This window comes from Somniosus microcephalus, chromosome 8 (genome assembly GCF_052327205.1).
Source record: "Somniosus microcephalus isolate GS21.2 chromosome 8, FLI_Smic_1.0, whole genome shotgun sequence".
NCBI classification, from domain to species: Eukaryota; Metazoa; Chordata; class Chondrichthyes; order Squaliformes; family Somniosidae; genus Somniosus; species Somniosus microcephalus.
In genome coordinates, this window is record NC_140994.1 from 6,782,058 (window position 1) to 6,809,719 (window position 27,662).

At 53.4% G+C, this 27,662-nt stretch overlaps 2 protein-coding genes across 2 annotated transcripts in view; both read right to left on the bottom strand.

Moving 5' to 3' along the window:
• LOC147113269 (uncharacterized) lies at positions 1 to 26,983 on the bottom strand. The gene is made up of 8 exons (XM_085994157.1): positions 26,561 to 26,983; positions 22,512 to 22,566; positions 18,523 to 19,678; positions 16,083 to 16,235; positions 10,467 to 10,608; positions 2,777 to 2,910; positions 2,581 to 2,685; positions 1 to 1,368 (listed from the first exon to the last, which is right to left on the bottom strand). Exons 1-8 carry the CDS (start codon positions 26,631 to 26,633, stop codon positions 1,228 to 1,230), a joined length of 1,959 nt encoding a protein of 652 aa, XP_085850283.1. The 5' UTR covers positions 26,634 to 26,983; the 3' UTR covers positions 1 to 1,227.
• Positions 26,725 to 27,662, bottom strand: part of LOC147113270 (DNA polymerase lambda-like) — a 22,653-nt gene continuing 21,715 nt past the window's right edge. Inside the window, exon 7 of the mRNA XM_085996114.1 lies at positions 26,725 to 26,775. Within this exon, the coding sequence (XP_085852240.1) occupies positions 26,725 to 26,775 (51 nt within the window). The remainder of the gene's footprint in view (positions 26,776 to 27,662) is intronic.

Sequence of the window (27,662 nt, forward strand, 5' to 3'; positions counted from 1 at the left end):
CATCCTGGTTTCCTGAACTTAGGTCATCCCTCTCTATTGTGCTAATACCATCATTAATTAACAGAGCCACCCCTCCACCTTTTCCCACCTTCCTGTCCTTCCTAAATGTCATGTACCCTTCAATATTCAGGTCCCAATCTATGTCATCCTGCAGCCATGTTTCTGTAATGGTTAAAAGATCATATTTATTTATTTCTATTTGCGCTATCAGTTCATCTGTTTTGTTTCGAATGCTTCGTGCATTCAGATGCCGAGCCTTTAGTTTTGTCCTTTTATTATTTTTGTAACCTCTAGCCTTATCTGTTGATTTACTCTTAGATTTGTCCTCTCTACCCCTTCCTGTCACGGTCTGTTTATCATTTCCCATATTAATACCTTTCTCCATTGCCTTGTCTCTAATCTTTGAATTACCACATCTTCCCAAATTTGATCCCTTGCCCCCACTATTTAGTTTAAAACCCTCTCTACCGCCCTAATTATATGACTCACCAGAACAATGGTCCCAGCACAGTTCAGGTGAAGACCGTCCCAACGATACAGATCCCACTTTCCCCAGTACTGGTGCCAGTGCCCCAGGAATCGAAACCCATTTCTCCCAGACCAGTCTTTGAGCCACGTATTCGTCTCTCTAAATTTTATTTACCCTATGCTAATTTGCTCGTGGCTCAGGTAATAATGCAGACATTATTACCCTTGAGGTTCTGCTTTTTAATTTAGCCCCTAGCTGCTCATACTCTCTCAGCAGAACCTCGTTCCTAGTTCTACCTATGTCGTTGGTACCTACATGGACGACCATTATGTGATGCTAAGTGGTCTGACAGCACAGAGGCAGTGGAGGGGACGAGAGAGGTGGTGGAGAGAGAGAGAGAGAGAGAGAGAGAGAGAGAGAGAGAGAGAGAGAGAGCCGGGTGTTGTCAGTGTGTATGTGGGAACTGAACCCCATGTCTTCAGATTCTGTCGCCGAGGAGCAGCGAGTAGATGAGGAAGGGGGGGGCCAAGGATAGATCCTTGGGGGATCCCAGAGATAAAGGTGCGGGGGGTGGGCGGGAACAGAAGCCATCGTGGGAGATTCTCTGGCTACAATCGAAGAACATTCAGACAGATGGAGTGACTTGACCCGAAACACCAATGCACAAAATGGGGGGGGGGGATTTGCTCGCTCCCAGCAGAACAGCGGGTTTCCGTGGAAACGTGACCTCTGTTCAGGATGTTGCCGAGCCTCCTTGCTCAGTCTCCGAAGCCTCGGGAATGGCTGGGGTCCTGGGACACCCCTGGGCTGACGGGAAGCGACCTTCGACTGTCAGAGACTGCAGGTCCTCCCTCTCTGCTGTGCCACATCATGTCCAGGAATGAATCAAATGACAGATCCTTGCAGGTGGAAAGAGAGAGAGAGAACAAAATATTGCCCTGATTGAATTTTTGAGAAACTGATATTTTAAAACTTTTGTTTCAGGTGCACAATGCTTCCCTCCACCCCCCATCTCCACACACACACCTCGAACCCCGGCCAGGGACAGGTCTGGGGCTGGCGCTTGTTGGGCCTCCCGATGAGGTACACCTTCCTCAGAGGAGGAGGGAGGCAAGGAGCCAGGGACTGAGGCCTTCCCCGGATACAGCTCATCATGTGGCCTTGGGAACTGATCACTGGGAAATGTGTCAGCCGGGGCTCAGTGGGCAGCACTCTCGCCTCTGAGTCAGAAGGTCGTGGGTTCAAGTCCCACTCCACAGACTTGAGCACAAAAATCCAGGCCAACACTCCAGTGCAGTACTGAGGGAGCGCTGCACTGTCGGAGGGGGCAGTACTGAGGGAGCGCTGCACTGTCGGAGGGGCAGTACTGAGGGAGCGCTGCACTGTCGGAGGGGCAGTACTGAGGGAGCACTGCACTGTCGGAGGGTCAGTACTGAGGGAGTGCTGCACTGTCGGAGGGGCAGTACTGAGGGAGCGCTGCACTGTCGGAGGGGCAGTACTGAGGGAGTGCTGCACTGTCGGAGGGGCAGTACTGAGGGAGCGCTGCGCTGTCGGAGGGGCAGTACTGAGGGAGCGCTGCACTGTCGGAGGGGCAGTACTGAGGGAGTGCTGCACTGTCGGAGGGGCAGTACTGAGGGAGTGCTGCACTGTCGGAGGGGCCATCTTTTGGATGTGGCGTTAAACCGAGGCCCCGTCTGCTCTCTCAAATGGACGTAAAAGATCCCATGGCATTATTTCAAAGAAGAGCAGGGGGGTTCTCCCCGGTGTCCTGGGCCAATATTTATCTCTCAATCAACACCGTAAGAACAGATGATCTGGTCAGTCAAATTGCTGTTTGTGGGAGCTTGCTGTGCACAAATTGGCTGCCACATTTCCTACAACAGTGACTACACTTCAAAACTACTTCATTGGCTATAAAGCGCTTTGGGACGTCCTGAGGTTGTGAAAGGCGCTATAGAAATGCAAGTCTTTCTTTCTTTCCTAAGCTTTCCTATGGGCTAAACCTTTGAGACTCTTTCAACTCCGGCCAACGGGATTGCCCCGGGATGTTTGTCCCATTCACCCCACTAGTGAGCCTCACTCAGAGAGAACCCAGAAGGTAGTGTAAGTACCTGACACCCGGTCTCAATCAGCAGGCTGTGGGCAGCTTTCAGGCTCTTGCTGAACGTGTACAGGTCCTCCAGCCCAGTTAGGCTCGTAGGGTCAAAGTAAAGATTCTGTAAGGGAAACACACACAAACACAGAGTTACCAAGTGCAATTCAAAGCTGTCAGCTCATTCCCAACATCCGTCCGACTCTCTGTCCTACCTCTCCGCTGCAGACAACGTTGGAATTAAAATCCCCAGGGTGAAATCCATGATGGCAGCAGAAGTTCAGGAACCTTACGCAACGCTTGAGGATCTTCCTGTGGTCCAAGGCCATTCCTCTCGGTCTTCCAAATCCTGCAACGTAAACCGCGGATAATTTATTACAGGGCCCTGGGTGGGTAGAGTCCATGATAGGGTAGAGTGTACACGGGCTGTGGGAGGAGATTAAATGGGTGCGTAGAGTCAGTGATGGGGAGAGTGTACACGGGCTGTGGGAGGAGATTAAATGGGTGGGTAGAGTCTGTGATAGGGGAGAGTGTACATGGGCTGTGGGAGGAGATTGAATGGGTGGGTACAGTCCGTGATAGGGGAGAGTGTACACGGGCTGTGGGAGGAGATTAAATGAATGGGTAGAGTCTGTGATGGGGAGAGTGTACACGGGCTGTGGGAGGAGATTAAATGGGTGGGTAGAGTCTGTGATAGGGGAGAGTGTACATGGGCTGTGGGAGGAGATTGAATGGGTGGGTACAGTCCGTGATAGGGGAGAGTGTACACGGGCTGTGGGAGGAGATTAAATGAATGGGTAGAGTCTGTGATGGGGAGAGTGTACACGGGCTGTGGGAGGAGATTAAATGGGTGGGTAGAGTCTGTGATAGGGGAGAGTGTACACGGGCTGTGGGAGGAGATTAAATGGGTGGGTAGAGTCTGTGATAGGGGAGAGTGTACATGGGCTGTGGGAGGAGATTGAATGGGTGGAGATTGAATGGGTGGGTACAGTCCGTGATAGGGGAGAGTGTACACGGGCTGTGGGAGGAGATTAAATGGGTGGGTAGAGTCTGTGATAGGGGAGAGTGGACACGGGCTGTGGGGGGAGATTAAATGAATGGGTAGAGTCTGTGATAGGGGAGAGTGTACACGGGCTGTGGGAGGAGATTAAATGGGTGGGTAGAGTCCGTGTTAGGGGAGAGTGTACACGGGCTGTGGGGGGACATTAAATGAATGGGTAGAGTCTGTGATAGGGGAGAGTGTACACGGGCTGTGGGGGGAGATTAAATGATTGGGTAGAGTCTGTGATAGGGGTGAGTGTACATGGGCTGTGGGAGGAGATTGAATGGGTGGGTACAGTCCGTGATAGGGGAGAGTGTACACGGGCTGTGGGAGGGGATTAAATGGGTGGGTACAGTCTGTGATAGGGGAGAGTGTACACGGGCTGTGGGAGAAGATTAAATGGGTGGGTAGAGTCTGTGATAGGGGAGAGTGTACATGGGCTGTGGGAGGAGATTAAATGGGTGGGTACAGTCCGTGATAGGGGAGAGTGTACACGGGCTGTGGGAGGAGATTAAATGGGTGGGTACAGTCCGTGATAGGGGAGAGTGTACACGGGCTGTGGGAGGAGATTAAATGGGTGGGTAGAGTCTGTGATAGAGGAGAGTGTACACGGGCTGTGGGAGGAGATTAAATGGGTGGGTCGAGTCTGTGATAGAGGAGAGTGCACACGGGCTGTGGGAGGAGATTAAATGGGTGGGTAGAGTCTGTGATAGGGGAGAGTGTACACGGGCTGTGGGAGGAGATTAAATGGGTGGGTAGAGTCTGTGATAGGGGAGAGTGTACACGGGCTGTGGGAGGAGATTAAATGGGTGGGTAGAGTCTGTGATAGGGGAGAGTGTACATGGGCTGTGGGAGGAGATTAAATGGGTGGGTAGAGTCTGTGATAGGGGAGAGTGTACACGGGCTGTGGGAGGAGATTAAATGGGTGGGTAGAGTCCGTGATAGGGGAGAGTGTACACGGGCTGTGGGGGGAGATTAAATGAATGGGTAGAGTCTGTGATAGGGGAGAGTGTACATGGGCTGTGGGAGGAGATTAAATGGGTGGGTAGAGTCTGTGATAGGGGAGAGTGTACACGGGCTGTGGGTGGAGATTAAATGGGTGGGTAGAGTCTGTGATAGGGGAGAGTGTACACGGGCTGTGGGAGGAGATTAAATGGGTGGGTAGAGTCCGTGATAGGGGAGAGTGTACACGGGCTGTGGGGGGAGATTAAATGAATGGGTAGAGTCTGTGATAGGGGAGAGTGTACACGGGCTGTGGGGGGAGATTAAATGAATGGGTAGAGTCTGTGATAGGGGAGAGTGTACATGGGCTGTGGGAGGAGATTGAATGGGTGGGTAGAGTCTGTGATAGGGGAGAGTGTACACGGGCTGTGGGAGGAGATTAAATGGGTGGGTACAGTCCGTGATAGGGGAGAGTGTACACGGGCTGTGGGAGGAGATTAAATGGGTGGGTACAGTCCGTGATAGGGGAGAGTGTACACGGGCTGTGGGAGGAGATTAAATGGGTGGGTACAGTCTGTGATAGGGGAGAGTGTACACGGGCTGTGGGAGGAGATTAAATGGGTGGGTAGAGTCTGTGATAGAGGAGAGTGTACACGGGCTGTGGGAGGAGATTAAATGGGTGGGTAGAGTCTGTGATAGGGGAGAGTGTACACGGGCTGTGGGAGGAGATTAAATGGGTGGGTAGAGTCTGTGATAGGGGAGAGTGTACACGGGCTGTGGGAGGAGATTAAATGGGTGGGTAGAGTCTGTGATAGGGGAGAGTGTACACGGGCTGTGGGAGGAGATTAAATGGGTGGGTACAGTCCGTGATAGGGGAGAGTGTACACGGGCTGTGGGAGGAGATTAAATGGGTGGGTAGAGTCTGTGATAGGGGAGAGTGTACATGGGCTGTGGGAGGAGATTAAATGGGTGGGTAGAGTCTGTGATCGGGGAGAGTGTACATGGGCTGTGGGAGGAGATTAAATGGGTGGGTAGAGTCTGTGATCGGGGAGAGTGTACATGGGCTGTGGGAGGAGATTAAATGGGTGGGTAGAGTCTGTGATAGGGGAGAGTGTACATGGGCTGTGGGAGGAGATTAAATGGGTGGGTAGAGGCCATGATAGGGGTGAGTGTACATGGGCTGTGGGAGGAGATTAAATGGGTGGGTAGAGTCTGTGATAGGGGAGAGTGTACATGGGCTGTGGGAGGAGATTAAATGGGTGGGTAGAGTCTGTGATGGGGGAGAGTGTACACGGGCTGTGGGAGGAGATTAAATGGGTGGGTATAGGCCATGATAGGGGTGAGTGTACATGGGCTGTGGGAGGAGATTAAATGGGTGGGTAGAGTCTGTGATCGGGGAGAGTGTACACGGGCTGTGGGAGGAGATTAAATGGGTGGGTAGGGGCCATGATAGGGGTGAGTGTACATGGGCTGTGGGAGGAGATTAAATGGGTGGGTAGAGTCTGTGATAGGGGAGAGTGTACACGGGCTGTGTGAGGAGATTAAATGGGTGGGTAGAGTCTGTGATAGGGGAGAGTGTACATGGGCTGTGGGAGGAGATTAAATGGGTGGGTAGAGTCCATGATAGGGGAGAGTGTACACGGGCTGTGGAGGAGATTAAATGGGTGGGTAGAGTCCGTGATAGGGGAGAGTGTACATGGGCTGTGGGAGGAGATTAAATGGGTGGGTAGAGTCAGTGATAGGGGAGCGTGTACACGGGCTGTGGGAGGAGATTAAATGGGTGGGTAGAGGAGATTAAATGGGTGGGTAGAGTCCATGATAGGGGAGAGTGTACACGGGCTGTGGGAGGAGATTAAATGGGTGGGTAGAGTCCATGATAGGGGAGAGTGTACATGGGCTGTGGGAGGAGATTAAATGGGTGGGTAGAGTCTGTGATAGGGGAGAGTGTACACGGGCTGTGGGAGGAGATTAAATGGGTGGGTAGAGTCTGTGATAGGGGAGAGTGTACACGGGCTGTGGGAGGAGATTAAATGGGTGGGTAGAGTCTGTGATAGGGGAGAGTGTACATGGGCTGTGGGAGGAGATTGAATGGGTGGAGATTGAATGGGTGGGTACAGTCCGTGATAGGGGAGAGTGTACACGGGCTGTGGGAGGAGATTAAATGGGTGGGTAGAGTCTGTGATAGGGGAGAGTGGACACGGGCTGTGGGGGGAGATTAAATGAATGGGTAGAGTCTGTGATAGGGGAGAGTGTACACGGGCTGTGGGAGGAGATTAAATGGGTGGGTAGAGTCCGTGATAGGGGAGAGTGTACACGGGCTGTGGGGGGACATTAAATGAATGGGTAGAGTCTGTGATAGGGGAGAGTGTACACGGGCTGTGGGGGGAGATTAAATGATTGGGTAGAGTCTGTGATAGGGGTGAGTGTACATGGGCTGTGGGAGGAGATTGAATGGGTGGGTACAGTCCGTGATAGGGGAGAGTGTACACGGGCTGTGGGAGGGGATTAAATGGGTGGGTACAGTCTGTGATAGGGGAGAGTGTACACGGGCTGTGGGAGAAGATTAAATGGGTGGGTAGAGTCTGTGATAGGGGAGAGTGTACATGGGCTGTGGGAGGAGATTAAATGGGTGGGTACAGTCCGTGATAGGGGAGAGTGTACACGGGCTGTGGGAGGAGATTAAATGGGTGGGTACAGTCCGTGATAGGGGAGAGTGTACACGGGCTGTGGGAGGAGATTAAATGGGTGGGTAGAGTCTGTGATAGAGGAGAGTGTACACGGGCTGTGGGAGGAGATTAAATGGGTGGGTCGAGTCTGTGATAGAGGAGAGTGCACACGGGCTGTGGGAGGAGATTAAATGGGTGGGTAGAGTCTGTGATAGGGGAGAGTGTACACGGGCTGTGGGAGGAGATTAAATGGGTGGGTAGAGTCTGTGATAGGGGAGAGTGTACACGGGCTGTGGGAGGAGATTAAATGGGTGGGTAGAGTCTGTGATAGGGGAGAGTGTACATGGGCTGTGGGAGGAGATTAAATGGGTGGGTAGAGTCTGTGATAGGGGAGAGTGTACACGGGCTGTGGGAGGAGATTAAATGGGTGGGTAGAGTCCGTGATAGGGGAGAGTGTACACGGGCTGTGGGGGGAGATTAAATGAATGGGTAGAGTCTGTGATAGGGGAGAGTGTACATGGGCTGTGGGAGGAGATTAAATGGGTGGGTAGAGTCTGTGATAGGGGAGAGTGTACACGGGCTGTGGGTGGAGATTAAATGGGTGGGTAGAGTCTGTGATAGGGGAGAGTGTACACGGGCTGTGGGAGGAGATTAAATGGGTGGGTAGAGTCCGTGATAGGGGAGAGTGTACACGGGCTGTGGGGGGAGATTAAATGAATGGGTAGAGTCTGTGATAGGGGAGAGTGTACACGGGCTGTGGGGGGAGATTAAATGAATGGGTAGAGTCTGTGATAGGGGAGAGTGTACATGGGCTGTGGGAGGAGATTGAATGGGTGGGTAGAGTCTGTGATAGGGGAGAGTGTACACGGGCTGTGGGAGGAGATTAAATGGGTGGGTACAGTCCGTGATAGGGGAGAGTGTACACGGGCTGTGGGAGGAGATTAAATGGGTGGGTACAGTCCGTGATAGGGGAGAGTGTACACGGGCTGTGGGAGGAGATTAAATGGGTGGGTACAGTCTGTGATAGGGGAGAGTGTACACGGGCTGTGGGAGGAGATTAAATGGGTGGGTAGAGTCTGTGATAGGGGAGAGTGTACACGGGCTGTGGGAGGAGATTAAATGGGTGGGTAGAGTCTGTGATAGAGGAGAGTGTACACGGGCTGTGGGAGGAGATTAAATGGGTGGGTAGAGTCTGTGATAGAGGAGAGTGTACACGGGCTGTGGGAGGAGATTAAATGGGTGGGTAGAGTCTGTGATGGGGAGAGTGTACACGGGCTGTGGGAGGAGATTAAATGGGTGGGTAGAGTCTGTGATAGGGGAGAGTGTACACGGGCTGTGGGAGGAGATTAAATGGGTGGGTAGAGTCTGTGATAGGGGAGAGTGTACACGGGCTGTGGGAGGAGATTAAATGGGTGGGTACAGTCCGTGATAGGGGAGAGTGTACACGGGCTGTGGGAGGAGATTAAATGGGTGGGTAGAGTCTGTGATAGGGGAGAGTGTACATGGGCTGTGGGAGGAGATTAAATGGGTGGGTAGAGTCTGTGATCGGGGAGAGTGTACATGGGCTGTGGGAGGAGATTAAATGGGTGGGTAGAGTCTGTGATCGGGGAGAGTGTACATGGGCTGTGGGAGGAGATTAAATGGGTGGGTAGAGTCTGTGATAGGGGAGAGTGTACATGGGCTGTGGGAGGAGATTAAATGGGTGGGTAGAGGCCATGATAGGGGTGAGTGTACATGGGCTGTGGGAGGAGATTAAATGGGTGGGTAGAGTCTGTGATAGGGGAGAGTGTACATGGGCTGTGGGAGGAGATTAAATGGGTGGGTAGAGTCTGTGATGGGGGAGAGTGTACACGGGCTGTGGGAGGAGATTAAATGGGTGGGTATAGGCCATGATAGGGGTGAGTGTACATGGGCTGTGGGAGGAGATTAAATGGGTGGGTAGAGTCTGTGATCGGGGAGAGTGTACACGGGCTGTGGGAGGAGATTAAATGGGTGGGTAGGGGCCATGATAGGGGTGAGTGTACATGGGCTGTGGGAGGAGATTAAATGGGTGGGTAGAGTCTGTGATAGGGGAGAGTGTACACGGGCTGTGTGAGGAGATTAAATGGGTGGGTAGAGTCTGTGATAGGGGAGAGTGTACATGGGCTGTGGGAGGAGATTAAATGGGTGGGTAGAGTCCATGATAGGGGAGAGTGTACACGGGCTGTGGGAGGAGATTAAATGGGTGGGTAGAGTCCGTGATAGGGGAGAGTGTACATGGGCTGTGGGAGGAGATTAAATGGGTGGGTAGAGTCAGTGATAGGGGAGCGTGTACACGGGCTGTGGGAGGAGATTAAATGGGTGGGTAGAGGAGATTAAATGGGTGGGTAGAGTCCATGATAGGGGAGAGTGTACACGGGCTGTGGGAGGAGATTAAATGGGTGGGTAGAGTCCATGATAGGGGAGAGTGTACATGGGCTGTGGGAGGAGATTAAATGGGTGGGTAGAGTCTGTGATAGGGGAGAGTGTACACGGGCTGTGGGAGGAGATTAAATGGGTGGGTAGAGTCTGTGATAGGGGAGAGTGTACACGGGCTGTGGGAGGAGATTAAAAGGGTGGGTAGAGTCTGTGATAGGGGAGAGTGTACATGGGCTGTGGGAGGAGATTAAATGGGTGGATAGAGTCTGTGATGGGGGAGAGTGTACACGGGCTGTGGGAGGAGATTAAATGGGTGGATAGAGTCTGTGATGGGGGAGAGTGTACACGGGCTGTGGGAGGAGATTAAATGGGTGGATAGAGTCTGTGATGGGGGAGAGTGTACACGGGCTGTGGGAGGAGATTAAATGGGTGGATAGAGTCTGTGATGGGGGAGAGTGTACACGGGCTGTGGGAGGAGATTAAATGGGTGGGCAGAGTCTGTGATGGGGGAGAGTGTACATGGGCTGTGGGAGGAGATTAAATGGGTGGATAGAGTCTGTGATAGGGGAGAGTGTACATGGGCTGTGGGGGGAGATTAAATGGGTGGATAAAGTCTGTGATGGGGGAGAGTGTACATTTTCAGCTTTGTCAAATTGTCCCCAAATTATTCCTGTAAAGTTTATTTGGCCCTTTCCTGTTTCCTCCCTTTCCAATTTTTCGTCCCAAGTACGGGAGAAAGTTCGAGGAAGCCCCGAGGTTGGACAGAGGAGGTAAATCAAGAGGACTTGAAATAATCTACAAAAAATACATTGGAAAAAATCGTTTTTTTTAAACTTAAAAATAAATACAACAACCTACCGGTCACCTCTGTGTCCTGTGTTAAATAGAGTATCGAGCCCCTGCGGTCACATATAACAGCGTAGGGCACAAGCACGACCGTCTCCGGCTGCAGCCTCAAGAAGTTCCGCAGTCGTTTCCGCCAGTCGGAGAGAACCGTCTCCTGGGAACAGAGGGAAGGGGATTAGGAAAGGGTTGTACCGACACTGATCACACGCAGACCCTGAACAAACATGCATCTTAATGCCATTTCAACCAAACACTACACGGTGAACAGGGGGAAACATCCACGAATATTGAACCACGCACACAGACCGGGACCAAGTTCAGAAAAAGACAATTGACATCATCTCTACTCACAGTACTGTACCCCAGTGTTATACAGTGACAGACCTTTACCCACCAGTACTGTACCCCAGTGTTATACAGTGACAGACCTGTACCCACCAGTGCTGTACCCCAGTGTTATACAGTGACAGACCTTTACCCACCAGTACTGTACCCCAGTGTTATACAGTGACAGACCTGTACCCACCAGTACTGTACCCCAGTGTTATACAGTGACAGACCTGTACCCACCAGTACTGTACCCCAGTGTTATACAGTGACAGACCTGTACCCACCAGTACTGTACCCCAGTGTTATACAGTGACAGACCTGTACCCACCAGTACTGTACCCCAGTGTTATACTGTGACAGACCTGTACCCACCAGTACTGTACCCCAGTGTTATAGTGACAGACCTGTACCCACCAGTACTGTACCCCAGTGTTATACAGTGACAGACCTGTACCCACCAGTACTGTACCCCAGTGTTATACAGCGACAGACCTGTACCCACCAGTACTGTACCCCAGTGTTATACAGAGACAGACCTGTACCCACCAGTACTGTACCCCAGTGTTATACAGAGACAGACCTGTACCCACCAGTACTGTACCCCAGTGTTATACAGTGACAGACCTGTACCCACCAGTACTGTACCCCAGTGTTATACTGTGACAGACCTGTACCCACCAGTACTGTACCCCAGTGTTATACAGTGACAGACCTGTACCCACCAGTACTGTACCCCAGTGTTATACAGTGACAGACCTGTACCCACCAGTACTGTACCCCAGTGTTATAGTGACAGACCTGTACCCACCAGTACTGTACCCCAGTGTTAGTGACAGACCTGTACCCACCAGTACTGTACCCCAGTGTTATACAGCGACAGACCTGTACCCACCAGTACTGTACCCCAGTGTTATACTGTGACAGACCTGTACCCACCAGTACTGTACCCGTGTTATACAGCGACAGACCTGTACCCACCAGTACTGTACCCCAGTGTTATACAGTGACAGACCTGTACCCACCAGTGCTGTACCCCAGTGTTAGTGACAGACCTGTACCCACCAGTACTGTACCCATGTTATACAGTGACAGACCTGTACCCACCAGTACTGTACCCGTGTTATAGTGACAGACCTGTACCCACCAGTACTGTACCCATGTTATACAGTGACAGACCTGTACCCACCAGTACTGTACCCCAGTGTTATACAGTGACAGACCTGTACCCACCAGTACTGTACCCCAGTGTTATAGTGACAGACCTGTACCCGCCAGTACTGTACCCCAGTGTTATACAGTAACAGACCTGTACCCACCAGTACTGTACCCGTGTTATACAGCGACAGACCTGGAGCCAACAGTACTGTACCCGTGTTATACAGTGACAGACCTGTACCCACCAGTACTGCACCCCAGTGTTATAGTGACAGACCTGTACCCACCAGTACTGTACCCCAGTGTTACAGTGACAGACCTGTACCCACCAGTACTGTACCCGTGTTGTAGTGACAGACCTGTACCCACCAGTACGGTATCCAGTGTTATACAGCGACAGACTTGTACCCACCAGTACTGTACCCCAGTGTTATACAGTGACAGACCTGTACCCACCAGTACTGTACCCCAGTGTTATACAGTGACAGACCTGTACCCACCAGTACTGTACCCCAGTGTTATACAGTGACAGACCTGTACCCACCAGTACTGTACCCCAGTGTTATAGTGACAGACCTGTACCCACCAGTACTGTACCCCAGTGTTATACAGTGACAGACCTGTACCCACCAGTACTGTACCCCAGTGTTATACAGTGACAGACCTGTACCCACCAGTACTGTACCCGTGTTACAGTGACAGACCTGTACCCACCAGTACTGTACCCCAGTGTTATACAGAGACAGACCTGTACCCACCAGTACTGTACCCCAGTGTTATACTGTGACAGACCTGTACCCACCAGTACTGTACCCCAGTGTTATACAGAGACAGACCTGTACCCACCAGTACTGTACCCCAGTGTTATACAGAGACAGACCTGTACCCACCAGTGCTGTACCCCAGTGTTATACAGTGACAGACCTGTACCCACCAGTACTGTACCCCAGTGTTACAGTGACAGACCTGTACCCACCAGTACTGTACCCCAGTGTTATACAGAGACAGACCTGTACCCACCAGTACTGTACCCCAGTGTTATACAGCGACAGACCTGGTTACAATCAGCCCTTATAACTGTCCCCCGGGAGCTTCTCAGTGCTAGTTTCACACAGTTATCTCTATAGTTCACTGAAATCCTGTTGGCAATACAGTTTATTATTCCCATAATCCTTTAAATGCTTCGTAACCACAATTAGCTCCCACACAGCCCGAGCGCTGGTGGGAGCGAGCGATCAATATCTGCCGCTCCTCTCTCTCCATTGCTGCAGCTTCAGTTCCCCAGTGATCACAAGAAGGATGAGCTCAATATCGTGAGCAGAGTGTGACAGCCAGTTTACATACTAATGATCACCATTAATACTGGTGAGTAAATACCGGCCTGCAATTACACCCCGAGACAAGCTGAGGAGTGTCGGGCGTGTGTCGGAGATCCCACTTTACCGGGTGCTGTATCGATGAAAACCTGGGTTCTAATCAATCCTGGTTAAGGCATTACTGGAGGCTGCGGCTGAATCGAGATGAATGGATTCAATGTTGTGAGAGCGACGCAACCTCTCTCAGTAATGGACGGTTTTTAAACAGGAAGGAGTTTGTTTAATTCTCTGCCAATGTTTCTCTTGTTTCCTTCGGAAGCACCTGACTCCTGTTGGGGATCAGGTCCCGTCCACCGAGACCTCACCCCACTCCGCATCACCCCCCCCCCCCCGACACCCCCCACTCCACATCCCCCACCCCCCCCACTCCACATCACTCCCCGAAACCCCCCCACTACACCTCCCCCCCCCGACACCCCCCCACTACACCTCCCCCCCCGACACCCCCCCACTCCACATCCCCCACCCCCCCGACACCCCCCCACTCCACATCCCCCACCCCCCCGACACCCCCCACTCCACATCCCCCACCCCAACACCCCCCCCCCGACACCCCCCCGCTCCGCATCACCCCCCCCCCCGACACCCCCCACTCCACATCCCCACCCCCCCCGACACCCCCCACTCCACATCCCCCACCCCGACACCCCCCCCACTCCACATCACTCCCCGACACCCCCCCACTCCACATCCCCCACCCCCGACACCCCCCCACTCCACATCCCCCACCCCCGCGACACCCCCCCACTCCACATCCCCCACCCCCCCCGACACCCCCCCACTCCACATCCCCCACCCCAACACCCCCCCACTCCACATCCCCCACCCCCGACACCCCCCCACCCCCCCCGACACCCCCCCACCCCGACACCCCCCACTCCACATCCCCCAGCCCCCCGACACCCCCCCCACTCCGCATCACCCCCCCCCGACACCCCCCCACTCCACATCCCCCACCCCCCCGACAGCCCCCCCACTCCACATCCCCCACCCCGACACCCCCCCACTCCACATCCCCCACCCCCCCGACACCCCCCCACTCCACATCCCCCACCCCCCCGACAGCCCCCCCACTCCACATCCCCCACCCCCGACACCCCACATCCCCCACCCCCCCCCCGACACCCCCCCCACTCCACATCCCCCACCCCCGACACCCCCCCACTCCACATCCCCCACCCCCCCGACACCCCCCCCACTCCACATCCCCCACCCCAACACCCCCCCACTCCACATCCCCCACCCCCCCCGACACCCCCCCACTCCACATCCCCCACCCCCGACACCCCCCCACTCCACATCCCCCACCCCAACACCCCCCCACTCCACATCCCCCACCCCCCCCGACACCCCCCCCACTCCACATCCCCCACCCCCGACACCCCCCCACTCCACATCCCCCACCCCCCCACTCCACATCCCCCACCCCCCCCCGACTCCACATCCCCCACCCCCCCCCCGACTCCACATCCCCCACCCCCCCCGACACCCCCCCACTCCACATCCCCCACCCCCCCCGACACCCCCCCACTCCACATCCCCCACCCCCGACACCCCCCCACTCCACATCCCCCACCCCCCCACTCCACATCCCCCACCCCCCCCCCGACTCCACATCCCCCACCCCCCCCCCGACACCCCCCCACTCCACATCCCCCACCCCAACACCCCCCCACTCCACATCCCCCACCCCAACACCCCCCCACTCCACATCCCCCACCCCCCCGACACCCCCCCCACTCCACATCCCCCACCCCCCCCGACACCCCCCCCACTCCACATCCCCCACCCCCGACACCCCCCCGCTCCGCATCACCCACCCCCCCACTCATCCCCCGCCCCCGACACCCCCCCACTCCGCATCACCCACCCCCCCCGACACCCCCCCACTCCGCATCACCCCCCGACACACCCCCCATATCATCCCCCTCGCCCCCGTCAGCCGAGACACGGAGTGTTAGGAACTATTAGACAGTGCTGGGATTCACAGCCGCACCAATCCCATTCTCCCCGGATGGATGTATGTACACTCGCACACAAGTGGGGTCAATGAACCCCAATCATTTCCCCTTTTTTTATTCATTCTTGGGATGTGGGCGTCGCTGGCAAGGCCAGCATTTATTGCCCATCCCTAGTTGCCCTTGAGAAGGTGGTGGTGAGCCGCCTTCTTGAGCCGCTGCAGTCCGTGTGGTGAAGGTGCTCCCACAGTGCTGTTAGGGAGGGAGTTCCAGGATTTTGACCCAGTGACGATGAAGGAACGGCCGATATATTTCCAAGTCAGGATGGTGTGTGACTTGGAGGGGAACTTGGAGGTGGTGGTGTTCCCATGTTCGTTGGCAGTTCTAAAGCTGTCCTGGATGAGTTCTATTAACTCGACACAGAGCAGGAATCAAACCCGGGACTTCCTGGGACCTCCCTGGGACATCCTGGGACCTTCCCGCGACATAAGGTTCAGATTGAAACGGGGAGCTTGTGGTCGGTCTGGCTCATTACCACAGCAGAGCCAGCGGGGAGGGGGCAGCCTGAAGGTGTTTCTTTTTAAGAGAAGTGAAATGAATCTTGTCATTCATGTGGAAATGACTTATGAAATGCTACTGGGCGGCCTGCTGGTGGCGCTGTCCAGGGAGAGTATAAATACTCGGGCACGGGCCCAGCTTGCTCAGGACATTCTTTAACAGGAACTAGTGAAGGACACAACTAGATCTCCATGTCGAAAAACAGTTGATTAAAGTGCCTCGTAGTTTTCTTACGTCAAGAAGTAACAGACCTTTTTCAACAGCAGGAGTTGTTCTGTCGTCTTGTCCTTCACTCGGAACCAGTTATTCCCCAACTGTTGAACACAACGAAACTCCAGACAGGGCCGGTAGTAGCAGACGCTCCCGTGCTCCGCCGAGCTCAGTCCCAGTCTGGCTCCGTCTCGCTGAAAGGAAAAAATAATGAAGTTCAGATTTGGAGCCTGACCTCTGGAGACCTCAATTCTAACAAGAGCACCTCAGTACCGTAGCAGTTTTGAGGCTTGAAGAAAGAAAGAAAAAAGGATAGAACGAACGAACGAACTTGCATTTCTATAGCACCTTTCACAACCATCGGACGTCCCAAAGCGCTTTACAGCCAATGAAGTACTTCTTGAAGTGTAGTCACTGTTGTAATGTGGGAAACGCTGCAGACAATTTGCGCACAGCAAGCTCCCACAAACAGCAACGTGATAATGACCAGATAATCGGTTTTCAGGTGTTCATTGAGAAATAAATATTGGCCCAGGACACCGGGGAGAACTCCCCTGCTCTTCTTCGAAATAGTGCCGTGGGACCTTTTCCGTAAGAGCTCACGGAATTGGGGATAATAATATATTAGCATGGATAGAGAATTGGCTAACTAACAGAAAGCAGAGAGTCGGGATAAATGGGTCATTTTCTGGTTGGCAAACAGTAACTAGTGGGGTGCCACAAGGATCGGTGCTGGGGCCCCAACTATTTACAATCTACATTAATGACTTGGATGAAGGGATCAAGCATCAAGTTTGCGGATGATACAAAGACGGGTGGGAAAGCAAGTTGTGCAGAGGACTGAGAATCTGCCAAGGGATACCGACAGGCTAGGTGAGTGGGCAAACATTTGGTAGTTGGAGTATAATGTGGGAAAGTGCGAGGTTATCCACTTTGGCAGGAAAAATAAAAAAACAAACTATTATTTAAATGGAGAGAGATTACAAAATGCTACAGAGGGACCTGGGGGGTCCTTGTGCATGAAACACAAAAAGTAATCAAAGGCAAATGGAATGTTGGCCTTTATTTCAAAGGGGTTGGAGTATAAAAGCAGGGAAGTCCTGCTACAACTGTACAGGGTATTGGTGAGACCACACCTGGAGTACTGCGTACAGTTTTGGTCTCCTTATTTAGGGAGGGATATACTTGCATTGGAGGCAGTTCAGAGACGATTCACTAGGTTAATTCCAGAGATGAGGGGGTTGTCTTATGAGGAAAGGTTGAGCAGGCTGGGCCTATACTCATTGGAATTTAGAAGAATGAGAGGTGATCTTATTGAAACATATAAGATTCTGAGGGGGCTCGACAGGGTAGATGCAGAGAGGATGTTTCCCCTCGTGGGGAAATCTAGAACTCGGGGGCATAGTCTCAGAATAAAGGGTCGCCCTTTTAGAACTGAGATGAGGAGGAATTTCTTCTCTGAGGGTTGTAAATCTGTGGAATTCTCTGCCCCAGAGAGCCGTGGAGGCTGGGTCATTGAATACATTTAAAGTGGAGATAGACTGATTTTTGCAAGATAAGGGAGTGAAGGATTATGGGGAGCAGGCTGGGAAGTGGCTTTGAGCCCAAGATCAGCCATGATCTTCTTGAATGGTGGAGCAGGCTCGAGGGGCCTATTCCTGCTCCTATTTCTTATGTTATGTCCACCTGAGAGAGCAGGCGGGGCCTCAGTTTAACGTTTCATCCGAAAGACAGCACCTCCGACAGTGCAGCGCTCCCTCAGTACTGCCCCTCCGACAGTGCAGCACTCCCTCAGTACTGCTCCTCCGACAGTGCAGCGCTCCCTCAGTACTGCCCCTCCGACAGTGCGGCGCTCCCTCAGTACTGCCCCTCCGACAGTGCAGTGCTCCATCAGTACTGCCCCTCCGACAGTGCAGTGCTCCATCAGTACTGCTCCTCCGACAGTGCAGCGCTCCCTCAGTACTGACCTTCCGACAGTGCCGTGCTCCCTCAGTACTGCTCCTCCGACAGTGCAGCACTCCCTCAGTACTGCTCCTCCAACAGTGCAGCGCTCCCTCAGTACTGCCCCTCCGACAGTGCGGCGCTCCATCAGTACTGCCCCTCCGACAGTGCAGTGCTCCATCAGTACTGCGCTGGAGTGTCAGCCTGCATTTTGTGCTCAGGTCTGTGGATTGGGACTTGAACCCACGACCTCCTGACTCAGAGGCGAGAGAGAGTGCTGCCCACTGAGCCACCGCTTCTGCCAACAGGAGCTACAGGGAAGTGACCGCGGCACAAACCATCCACGATTTCCCTTCATCCCCCTGGGGTGGCCCATTGATGCAGTCTGTCTCCACCACCAACAGTCCTGCTGTGCCCACCATTACCCCCGACCCCGACTCCCACCAGAGGCAACAACACTGGGGTCAGTGGGCCAGGGTCAATGGCCCCACTCTTGAAGCAACGGCGGCCCTCACTCAAAATAAAGATCCAGACACTTACCATGGTAATGATCACTTTGTCCATGAACTGTTCCCTCCCTTGGATTGAAAGGGCAAGTCCCGAATCCAACAGCTCAAAGAATTGGCTGTTTTCCAAGAAGGCCTCAATGTAGATCCTCCGCATCTCATCCAGAACCCGAGCGGTGAGTTCCCTCGAAATCCTGCTGTGCGCCAGCGCGATAGACTCCCTGATGAACAGGTCGGACGGGCAGGGTGGCTGCTTGTTCCTCTGCCTCTTCCTCTTCTTCCTCGCGGCCTCTTGTTTCTGTGATGTCCACTCTTCTCCCAGCAAGCCGGCCGTATGGGACTCCGTCTCTGGACGGTCCAGGTGGGATGCGTCCTCCGAGTGTCGCGGTGCCGAGTCACCGCAGGGCCAGGTTTCTTGACAGATGGAATTCCCAGAGAGTGCGGACACTGATTGCGGAGGTTCGCGACCTTCCTCGGTCCCTCCAACTTGCTCGTCCCCCTTCTGACTCGGATCACTGTACAGGTCGACCGAACCTCCATCGCAACCGCCTGCTTCACGATACAAGTCTCCTTCATTTTTTCCCAGCGTCCAACCTTCCGTCTTGGGAGCTAGGGAGAAGATCCCAGCCCTCTCGGGATCCAGGGTAAAGTTTTCATTCTGGGTGGTCTCCATCACAGAGGTGGGCACTTCAGCAAGTGCCCTCTGACCTGGTTCCATGGTCTTCTCCGGTACGACGCCGATTAACTGTCCCATCGGACCTTGCACACTCGCGGCACTGGGGCCGCCTTTGACCAGACCTGGTTTGGGACTCGTTCCTAAACTGAAGGGGACGGTGCTGGACCCTAAGCTCTTGCCATGGCCGCTGCTTCGATTGGGCATCTCCTCGGAAAGGGTCTTCGCGGAGTCATGGCCAGCGGCAGTGCGAGGGAATCTGTACTCAGTGCGCCGGATGGAGTGTACCGGGCCGGCTCCGGTGAGTACGATGGGCCCACGCGAGAAGCTGTACTGGAAAGCAGAGTTTGCCGGCGGCCCAGTCTCGCTGACCGGGAGGGAGGTCACGCAGAGGTGACTCTGCAACCCTCCCGAAGGCACCAGCTGCGCGGTGAGGTCGATGTTGCTCTCGGTCGCTATCAGCGGTTCGGTTCCTGTGGGGAACGCAGCTTCTCCATCGCTGTCGGATAGCTCTCCCCTGTTGGAGAAACAGCCTGGCATTAGTTTCACCGTAGCGGGTTATATCGAGGTTTGGAGCTGGTGAAATCCATTTACATTTTGCTGGTTATGTTTCTGTTTAACAAGTTCAGGAATATCAGGACTCGGGACTGGAACTAGAAAGTGTCATCTCCCTCTACACTGTCCCATCACACACTCCCAGGGCAGGTACAGCACGGGTTAGATGCAGACTAAAGCTCCCTCAACACTGTCCCATCAAACACTCCCAGGGCAGGTACAGCACGGGTTAGATACAGAGTAAAGCTCCCTCTACACTGTCCCATCAAACACTCCCAGGGCAGGTACAGCACGGGTTAGATACAGAGTAAAGCTCCCTCTACACTGTCCCATCACACACTCCCAGGGCAGGTACAGCACGGGTTAGATGCAGACTAAAGCTCCCTCAACACTGTCCCATCAAACACTCCCAGGGCAGGTACAGCATGGGTTAGATACAGAGTAAAGCTCCCTCTACACTGTCCCATCAAACACTCCCAGGGCAGGTACAGCACGGGTTAGATACAGAGTAAAGCTCCCTCTACACTGTCCCATCAAACACTCCCAGGGCAGGTACAGCACGGGTTAGATACAGAGTAAAGCTCCCTCTACACTGTCCCATCAAACACTCCCAGGGCAGGTACAGCACGGGTTAGATACAGAGTAAAGCTCCCTCTACACTGTCCCATCAAACACTCCCAGGGCAGGTGCAGCACGGATTAGATACAGAGTAAAGCTCTCTCTACACTGTCCCATCAAACACTCCCAGGGCAGGTACAGCACGGGTTAGATACAGAGTAAAGATCCCTCTACACTGTCCAGGGCAGGTACAGCACGGGTTAGATACAGAGTAAAGCTCCCTCTACACTGTCCCATCAAACACTCCCAGGGCAGGTACAGCACGGGTTAGATACAGAGTAAAGCTCCCTCTACACTGGCCCATCAAACACTCCCAGGGCAGGTACAGCACGGGTTAGATACAGAGTAAAGCTCCCTCTACACTGTCCCATCAAACACTCCCAGGGCAGGTACAGCACGGGTTAGATACAGAGTAAAGCTCCCTCTACACTGTCCCATCAAATACTCCCAGGGCAGGTACAGCACGGGTTAGATACAGAGTAAAGCTCCCTCTGCACTGTCCCATCAAGCACTCCCAGGGCAGGTGCAGCACGGATTAGATACAGACTAAAGCTCCCTCTGCACTGTCCCATCAAACACTCCCAGGGCAGGTACAGCATGGGTTAGATACAGAGTAAAGCTCCCTCTACACTGTCCCATCAAACACTCCCAGGGCAGGTACAGCACGGGTTAGATACAGAGTAAAGCTCCCTCTACACTGTCCCATCAAACACTCCCAGGGCAGGTACAGCACGGGTTAGATACAGAGTAAAGCTCCCTCTACACTGGCCCATCAAACACTCCCAGGGCAGGTACAGCACGGGTTAGATACAGAGTAAAGCTCCCTCTACACTGGCCCATCAAACACTCCCAGGGCAGGTACAGCACGGGTTAGATACAGAGTAAAGCTCCCTCTACACTGGCCCATCAAACACTCCCAGGGCAGGTACAGCACGGGTTAGATACAGAGTAAAGCTCCCTCTACACTGTCCCATCAAACACTCCCAGGGCTGGTACAGCACGGGTTAGATACAGAGTAAAGCTCCCTCTACACTGTCCCATCAAACACTCCCAGGGCAGGTACAGCACGGGTTAGATACAGAGTAAAGCTCCCTCTACACTGTCCCATCAAACACTCCCAGGGCAGGTGCAGCACGGATTAGATACAGAGTAAAGCTCTCTCTACACTGTCCCATCAAACACTCCCAGGGCAGGTACAGCACGGGTTAGATACAGAGTAAAGATCCCTCTACACTGTCCAGGGCAGGTACAGCACGGGTTAGATACAGAGTAAAGCTCCCTCTACACTGTCCCATCAAACACTCCCAGGGCAGGTACAGCACGGGTTAGATACAGAGTAAAGCTCCCTCTACACTGTCCCATCAAACACTCCCAGGGCAGGTACAGCACGGGTTAGATACAGAGTAAAGCTCCCTCTACACTGTCCCATCAAATACTCCCAGGGCAGGTACAGCACGGGTTAGATACAGAGTAAAGCTCCCTCTGCACTGTCCCATCAAGCACTCCCAGGGCAGGTGCAGCACGGATTAGATACAGACTAAAGCTCCCTCTGCACTGTCCCATCAAACACTCCCAGGGCAGGTACAGCATGGGTTAGATACAGAGTAAAGCTCCCTCTACACTGTCCCATCAAACACTCCCAGGGCAGGTACAGCACGGGTTAGATACAGAGTAAAGCTCCCTCTACACTGTCCCATCAAACACTCCCAGGGCAGGTACAGCACGGGTTAGATACAGAGTAAAGCTCCCTCTACACTGGCCCATCAAACACTCCCAGGGCAGGTACAGCACGGGTTAGATACAGAGTAAAGCTCCCTCTACACTGGCCCATCAAACACTCCCAGGGCAGGTACAGCACGGGTTAGATACAGAGTAAAGCTCCCTCTACACTGTCCCATCAAACACTCCCAGGGCTGGTACAGCACGGGTTAGATACAGAGTAAAGCTCCCTCTACACTGTCCCATCAAACACTCCCAGGGCAGGTACAGCACGGGTTAGATACAGAGTAAAGCTCCCTCTACACTGTCCCATCAAACACTCCCAGGGCAGGTACAGCATGGGTTAGATACAGTCAATTTAATAATGACTTTAAAAATGCAGAACTTTATTTTGAGCATTCAAGGTCAACAAACTAACCGACAGCAACGTTAGGAGAATCACTCAGAATGTCACTTACTCAAAGAACCCGGACTCAGTCGTCTCTCCCGAACTCAGCAAGGGTCGCTCGCAGCCTGAAAGCAAAAATAACTGGCGAGTTACAGCTGACCTCACTAAAGAAAAGAAAGAAGAATGATTTTTTTATTTATATAATAATGCCCTTTCACAACCCAAAGTGCTTTAGAACATAAGAATTAGGAGCAGGAGTCGGCCATTCGGCCCCTCGAGCCTGCTCCACCATTCAATAAGATCATGGCTGATCTTCGACCTCAACTCCACCTTCCCGCCCGATCCCCATATCCCTTGATTCCCCTAGAGTCCAAAAATCTATCGATCTCAGCCTTGAATATACTCAACGACTGAGCCTCCACAGCCCTCTGGGGCAGAGAATTCCAAAGATTCACCGCCCTCTGAGTGAAGAAATTCCTCCTCATCTCAGTCCTAAATGGCCGACCCCTTATCCTGAGACTGTGACCCCTGGTTCTAGACTCTCCAGCCAGGGGAAACATCCTCCCTGCATCTACCCTGTCAAGCCCCCTCAGAATCTTATGTGTTTCAATAGAAACATAGAGGATAGGAGCAGGAGTAGGCCATTCAGCCCCTTGAGCCTGCTCCACCATTCAATGCGATCATGGTTGAACATCCAAATTCAGTACCCTGTCCCTGCTTTCTCCCCATACCTCTTGATCCCTTTAGCCTTAAGAAATATATCCAACTCCTTCTTGAATATATTTAATGAATTGGCCTCAACTGCCTTCTGTGGTAGAGAATTCCACAGGTTCACCACTCTCTGGGTGAAGAAATTCCTCCTCATTTCTGTCCTAAATGGCCGACCCCTTATCCTGAGACTGTGACCCCTGGTTCTGGACACTCCAGCCAGGGGGAAACAACCTCTCAGCATCTACCCTGTCAATCCCCCTCAGAATCCTGTATGTTTCAATGAGATCACCCCTCATTCTTCTAAACTCCAGAGAGTATCGGCCCATTCTACACAATCTCTCCTCATAGGATAGCCCTCTCATCCCAGGAATCAATCTAGTGAACCTTCGTTGCACCGCCTCCAAGGCAAGTATATCCTTCCTTAGATAAGGAGACTAGAACTGTGCACAGTACTCCAGGTGTGGTCTCACCAAGGCCCTGTACAATTGTAGCAAGACTTCCTCACTCTTATACTCCAACCCCCTTGCAATAAAGACCAACATGCCATTTGCCTTCCTTATTGCTTGCTGTACCTGCATGCTAGCTTTCTGTGTTTCTTGCACGAGGACATCCAAATCTCTCTGAACACCAACATTTGAAAGTGTCTCACCATTTAAAAAAGTGTTATTCTATTCTTCCTACCAAAGTGAATAACCTCACATTTCCCTACATTATACTCCATCTGCCACCTTACTGCCCACTCACTCAGTCTATCTATATCCCTTTGCAGACTCTGTGTTCTCCTCACAGCTTACTGTCCCACCTAGCTTTGTATCATCAGCAAACTTGGATACATTACACTCGGTCCCTTCATCTAGGTCATTAATATAGATTGTAAATAGCTGAGGCCCCAACACTGATCCTTGCGGCACCCCACTAGTTACAGCCTGCCAACCTGAAAAAGCCCATTTATCCCTACTCTCTGTTTTCTGTCTGTTAACCAATCCTCTATCCAGGTTATTACATTACCCCCAACCCCATGAGCCCTAATTTTGTATAATAACCTTTTATGTGGCACCTTATCGAACGCCTTTTGGAAATCCAAATATACTACATCCACTGGTTCCCCTTTATCTATCCTGTGAGTTACATCCTCAAAAAACTCTAATAAATTTGTCAAACACGATTTCCCTTTCATAAAACCATGTTGACTTTGCCTAATCATGTTATGATTTTCTAAGTGCCCTGATACCACTTCCTTAACAATGGTTTCCAGCATTTTCCCGATGACTGATGTCAGGCTAACTGGCCTGTAGTTCCCGGTTTTTCTCTCCCTCCTTTCTTGAATAGCGAGGTTACATTTGCGACCTTCCAATCCACTGGGACCATTCCAGAATCTAGGGAATTTTAGAAGATCACAACCAATGCATCCAATATCTCTTCAGCCACCGCTTTTAGAACCCTAGGATGTAGGCCATCAGGTCCAGGGGATTTGTCAGCTTTTAGTCCCATTAGTTTCTCTAGTGCTTTTCTCTACTTATATTAATTACATTAAGTTCCTCACCCTCATTAGACCCTTGGTTCCCCACCATTTTTGGTATGCTTTTTGTGTCTTCTACTGTGAAGACAGATACAAAATATTTGTTTAACGTTTCTGCCATTTCCTTGTTCCCCATAATAATTTCTCCTGTCTCAGCCTCTAAGGGACCAACGTTTACTTTTGCTACACTTTTCCTTTTTACATACTTGGAGAAACTCTTCACAGCCAACGAAGTACTTTTTGAAGCGTAGTCACTGTTGTAAAGTAGGAAATGCGGCAGCCAATTTGCACACAGCAAGCTCGCACAAACAGCAATGTGATCAAGACCCAGATACTGGCCCGTAATTTGCGGTCCGCGGTGAAGCAAAGGCGATCGCCGCTGGCCCTGAAGTAAGCCTCCCACAAAGTTCTGTGGTGAGAAGTTCAGCTTTTCCGGCGCTCAGTTGAAATCAGCGCAAGTTAATGGGGAACCCCTAACGCGAGCTGCTGTGACGTCAAGCAGCTGGCTAAGCAGCCAATCACGATGCAGAATTCTCACAGACCGGGAACCAGGAAGTGGGTAAGCTCATTTGATTCTAACTTTAAAAAAATGTCCCAGAGCAAAACAAAGACTGTGGCTCTCACATGGGGTAAAGGCAAACCTCAAATAAGGAATATTTTTTTAAAATTAAAATGGACAAATTTGACACTTGACAAAATTTAAAATTAGTTTTTCAGGGCCATAACCTTTGTTTAAATTCTGGGCCAATCTGTTTTAGTGATGTTGGTTGATGGATAAATATTGGCCAGGACACCGAGGAGAACGCCCCTGCTCTTCGAAATAGTGGCCATGGGATCTTTCACACCCACCTGAGAGCAGACGGGGCCTTGGTTTAACGTCTCACCTGAAAGACGGCACCTCCGACAGTGCAGCTCTCCCTCAGTACTGCCCCTCCGACAGTCGGCGCTCCCTCAGTACTGCCCCTCCGACAGTGCGGCTCTCCCTCAGTACTGCCCCTCCGACAGTGCGGCGCTCCCTCAGTACTGCCCCTCCGACAGTGCGGCGCTCCCTCAGTACTGCCCCTCCGACAGTGCGGCGCTCCCTCAGTACTGCCCCTCCGACAGTGCGGCGCTCCCTCAGTACTGCCCCTCCGACAGTGCGGCGCTCCCTCAGTACTGCCCCTCCGACAGTGCGGCGCTCCCTCAGTACTGCCCCTCCGACAGTGCGGCGCTCCCTCAGTACTGCCCCTCCGACAGTGCGGCGCTCCCTCAGTACTGCCCCTCCGACAGTGCGGCGCTCCCTCAGTACTGCCCCTCCGACAGTGCGGCGCTCCCTCAGTACTGCCCCTCCGACAGTACGGCTCTCCCTCAGTACTGCCCCTCCGACAGTGCGGCGCTCCCTCAGTACTGCCCCTCCGACAGTGCGGCGCTCCCTCAATACTGCCCCTCCGACAGTGCGGCGCTCCCTCAGTACTGCCCCTCCGACAGTGTGGCGCTCCCTCAGTACTGCCCCTCCGACAGTGCGGTGCTCCCTCAGTACTGCCCCTCCGACAGTGCGGTGCTCCCTCAGTACTGCCCTCCGACAGTGCGGCGCTCACTCAGTGATGCCCCTCCGACAGTGCGGCGCTCCCTCAGTACTGCCCCTCCGACAGTGCGGCACTCCCTCAGTACTGCCCCTCCGACAGTGCGGCGTTCCCTCAGTACTGCCCCTCCGACAGTGCGGCGCTCCCTCAGTACTGCACTGGGAGTGTCAGCCTGGATTTTGTGCTCAAGTATCTGGAGTGGGACTTGAACCCACAACCTTCTGACTCCGAGGCGAGAGAGCTGCCTGCTGAGCCACGGCCGACACTTAAAATCTACACAAGCTCCCCTTCTACCCCCCCACCCCGGGTCCCACCAGCCGTGATTACCTTTCTCAAAGAATTTCTCTTCCTCCCCTTGGTCCTGCCGTGGAGACACAGCGTCTGAAATTATGGGATTCATCCTGGAATCACTGCCTTCTGCTGACAAAGAGAAAACAGAGCCTGTGAGCCATCAACACGCTCTTGAACTCTTCAGTGCGTCCAATTCAAACTCAATGTTTGGCATCAACTGAGAGAGATTGAGCCGACTGGGGCTCCTTGCTCTGGAAACGAGAAGACTAACGGGAGACCTGCTAGAGAGCTTTAAAATGATGAAGGATTCGATATCTGGCTCTCCCCCACCCCGGTTCTCGGTCTGTCTCCCGTGTCTCTTATCTCTCCATCTCTCCTCTCTTGTATTTCTCTCCTCCTCCTCTTCTCTCTCTCTCTCGTTTTTCTCTCTCCTTCCCCATCGCTCTCTCCTTCACATTCTCTCCCTCCATCCCCTCCTCTCTCTCTCCCTCAACTCCCTCTCTCCCTCTCTCCCTCACCTCTCTCTCCCTCACCTCTCTCTCCCTCACCTCTCTCTCCCTCACCTCCCCTCTCTCTCTCCCTCCCTCCCTCACCTCTCTCTCACCCCTCTCTCTCTCCCTCACCTCTCTCCCTCTCTCCCTCACCCTCTCTCCCCTCTCTCTCTCTCTCCCTCACCCTCTCTCCCCTCTCTCTCCCCTCTCTCTCTCTCACCCCCCACCTCTCTCTCTCTCTCTCTCTCCCTCCCTCCCCCCCACCTCTCTCTCTCTCTCTCCCTCCCTCCCCCCCCTCCTCTCTCCCCCTCACCCTCAACCCCCCTCTCTCCCCCTCACCCTCAACCCCCCTCTCTCCCCCTCACCCTCAACCCCCCTCTCTCCCCCTCACCCTCAACCCCCCCTCTCTCCCCCTCACCCTCAAACCCCCCTCTCTCCCCCTCACCCTCAAACCCCCCTCTCTCCCCCTCACCCTCACCCCCCCTCTCTCTCCCTCACCCCCCCTCTCTCTCCCTCACCCCCCCTCTCTCTCCCTCACCCCCCTCTCTCTCCCTCACCCTCAACCCCCCTCTCTCTCCTCACCCTCAACCCCCCTCTCTCTCCCTCACCCTCAACCCCCCTCTCTCTCCCTCACCCTCAACCCCCCT

What these genes read in the sequence shown, in the direction of transcription:
- LOC147113269 (XM_085994157.1), bottom strand. Translation starts at nt 26,633, where the DNA reads ATGAATCCCATAATTTCAGACGCTGTGTCTCCACGGCAGGACCAAGGG. An exon ending in AGAGAAATTCTTTGAGAAAG is followed by an intron (nt 22,567 to 26,560) that starts GTAATCACGGCT and finishes TTTTGCTTTCAG; the next exon opens with GCTGCGAGCGACCCTTGCTG. An exon ending in ACTGAGTCCGGGTTCTTTGA is followed by an intron (nt 19,679 to 22,511) that starts GTAAGTGACATT and finishes TTTCTCCAACAG; the next exon opens with GGGAGAGCTATCCGACAGCG.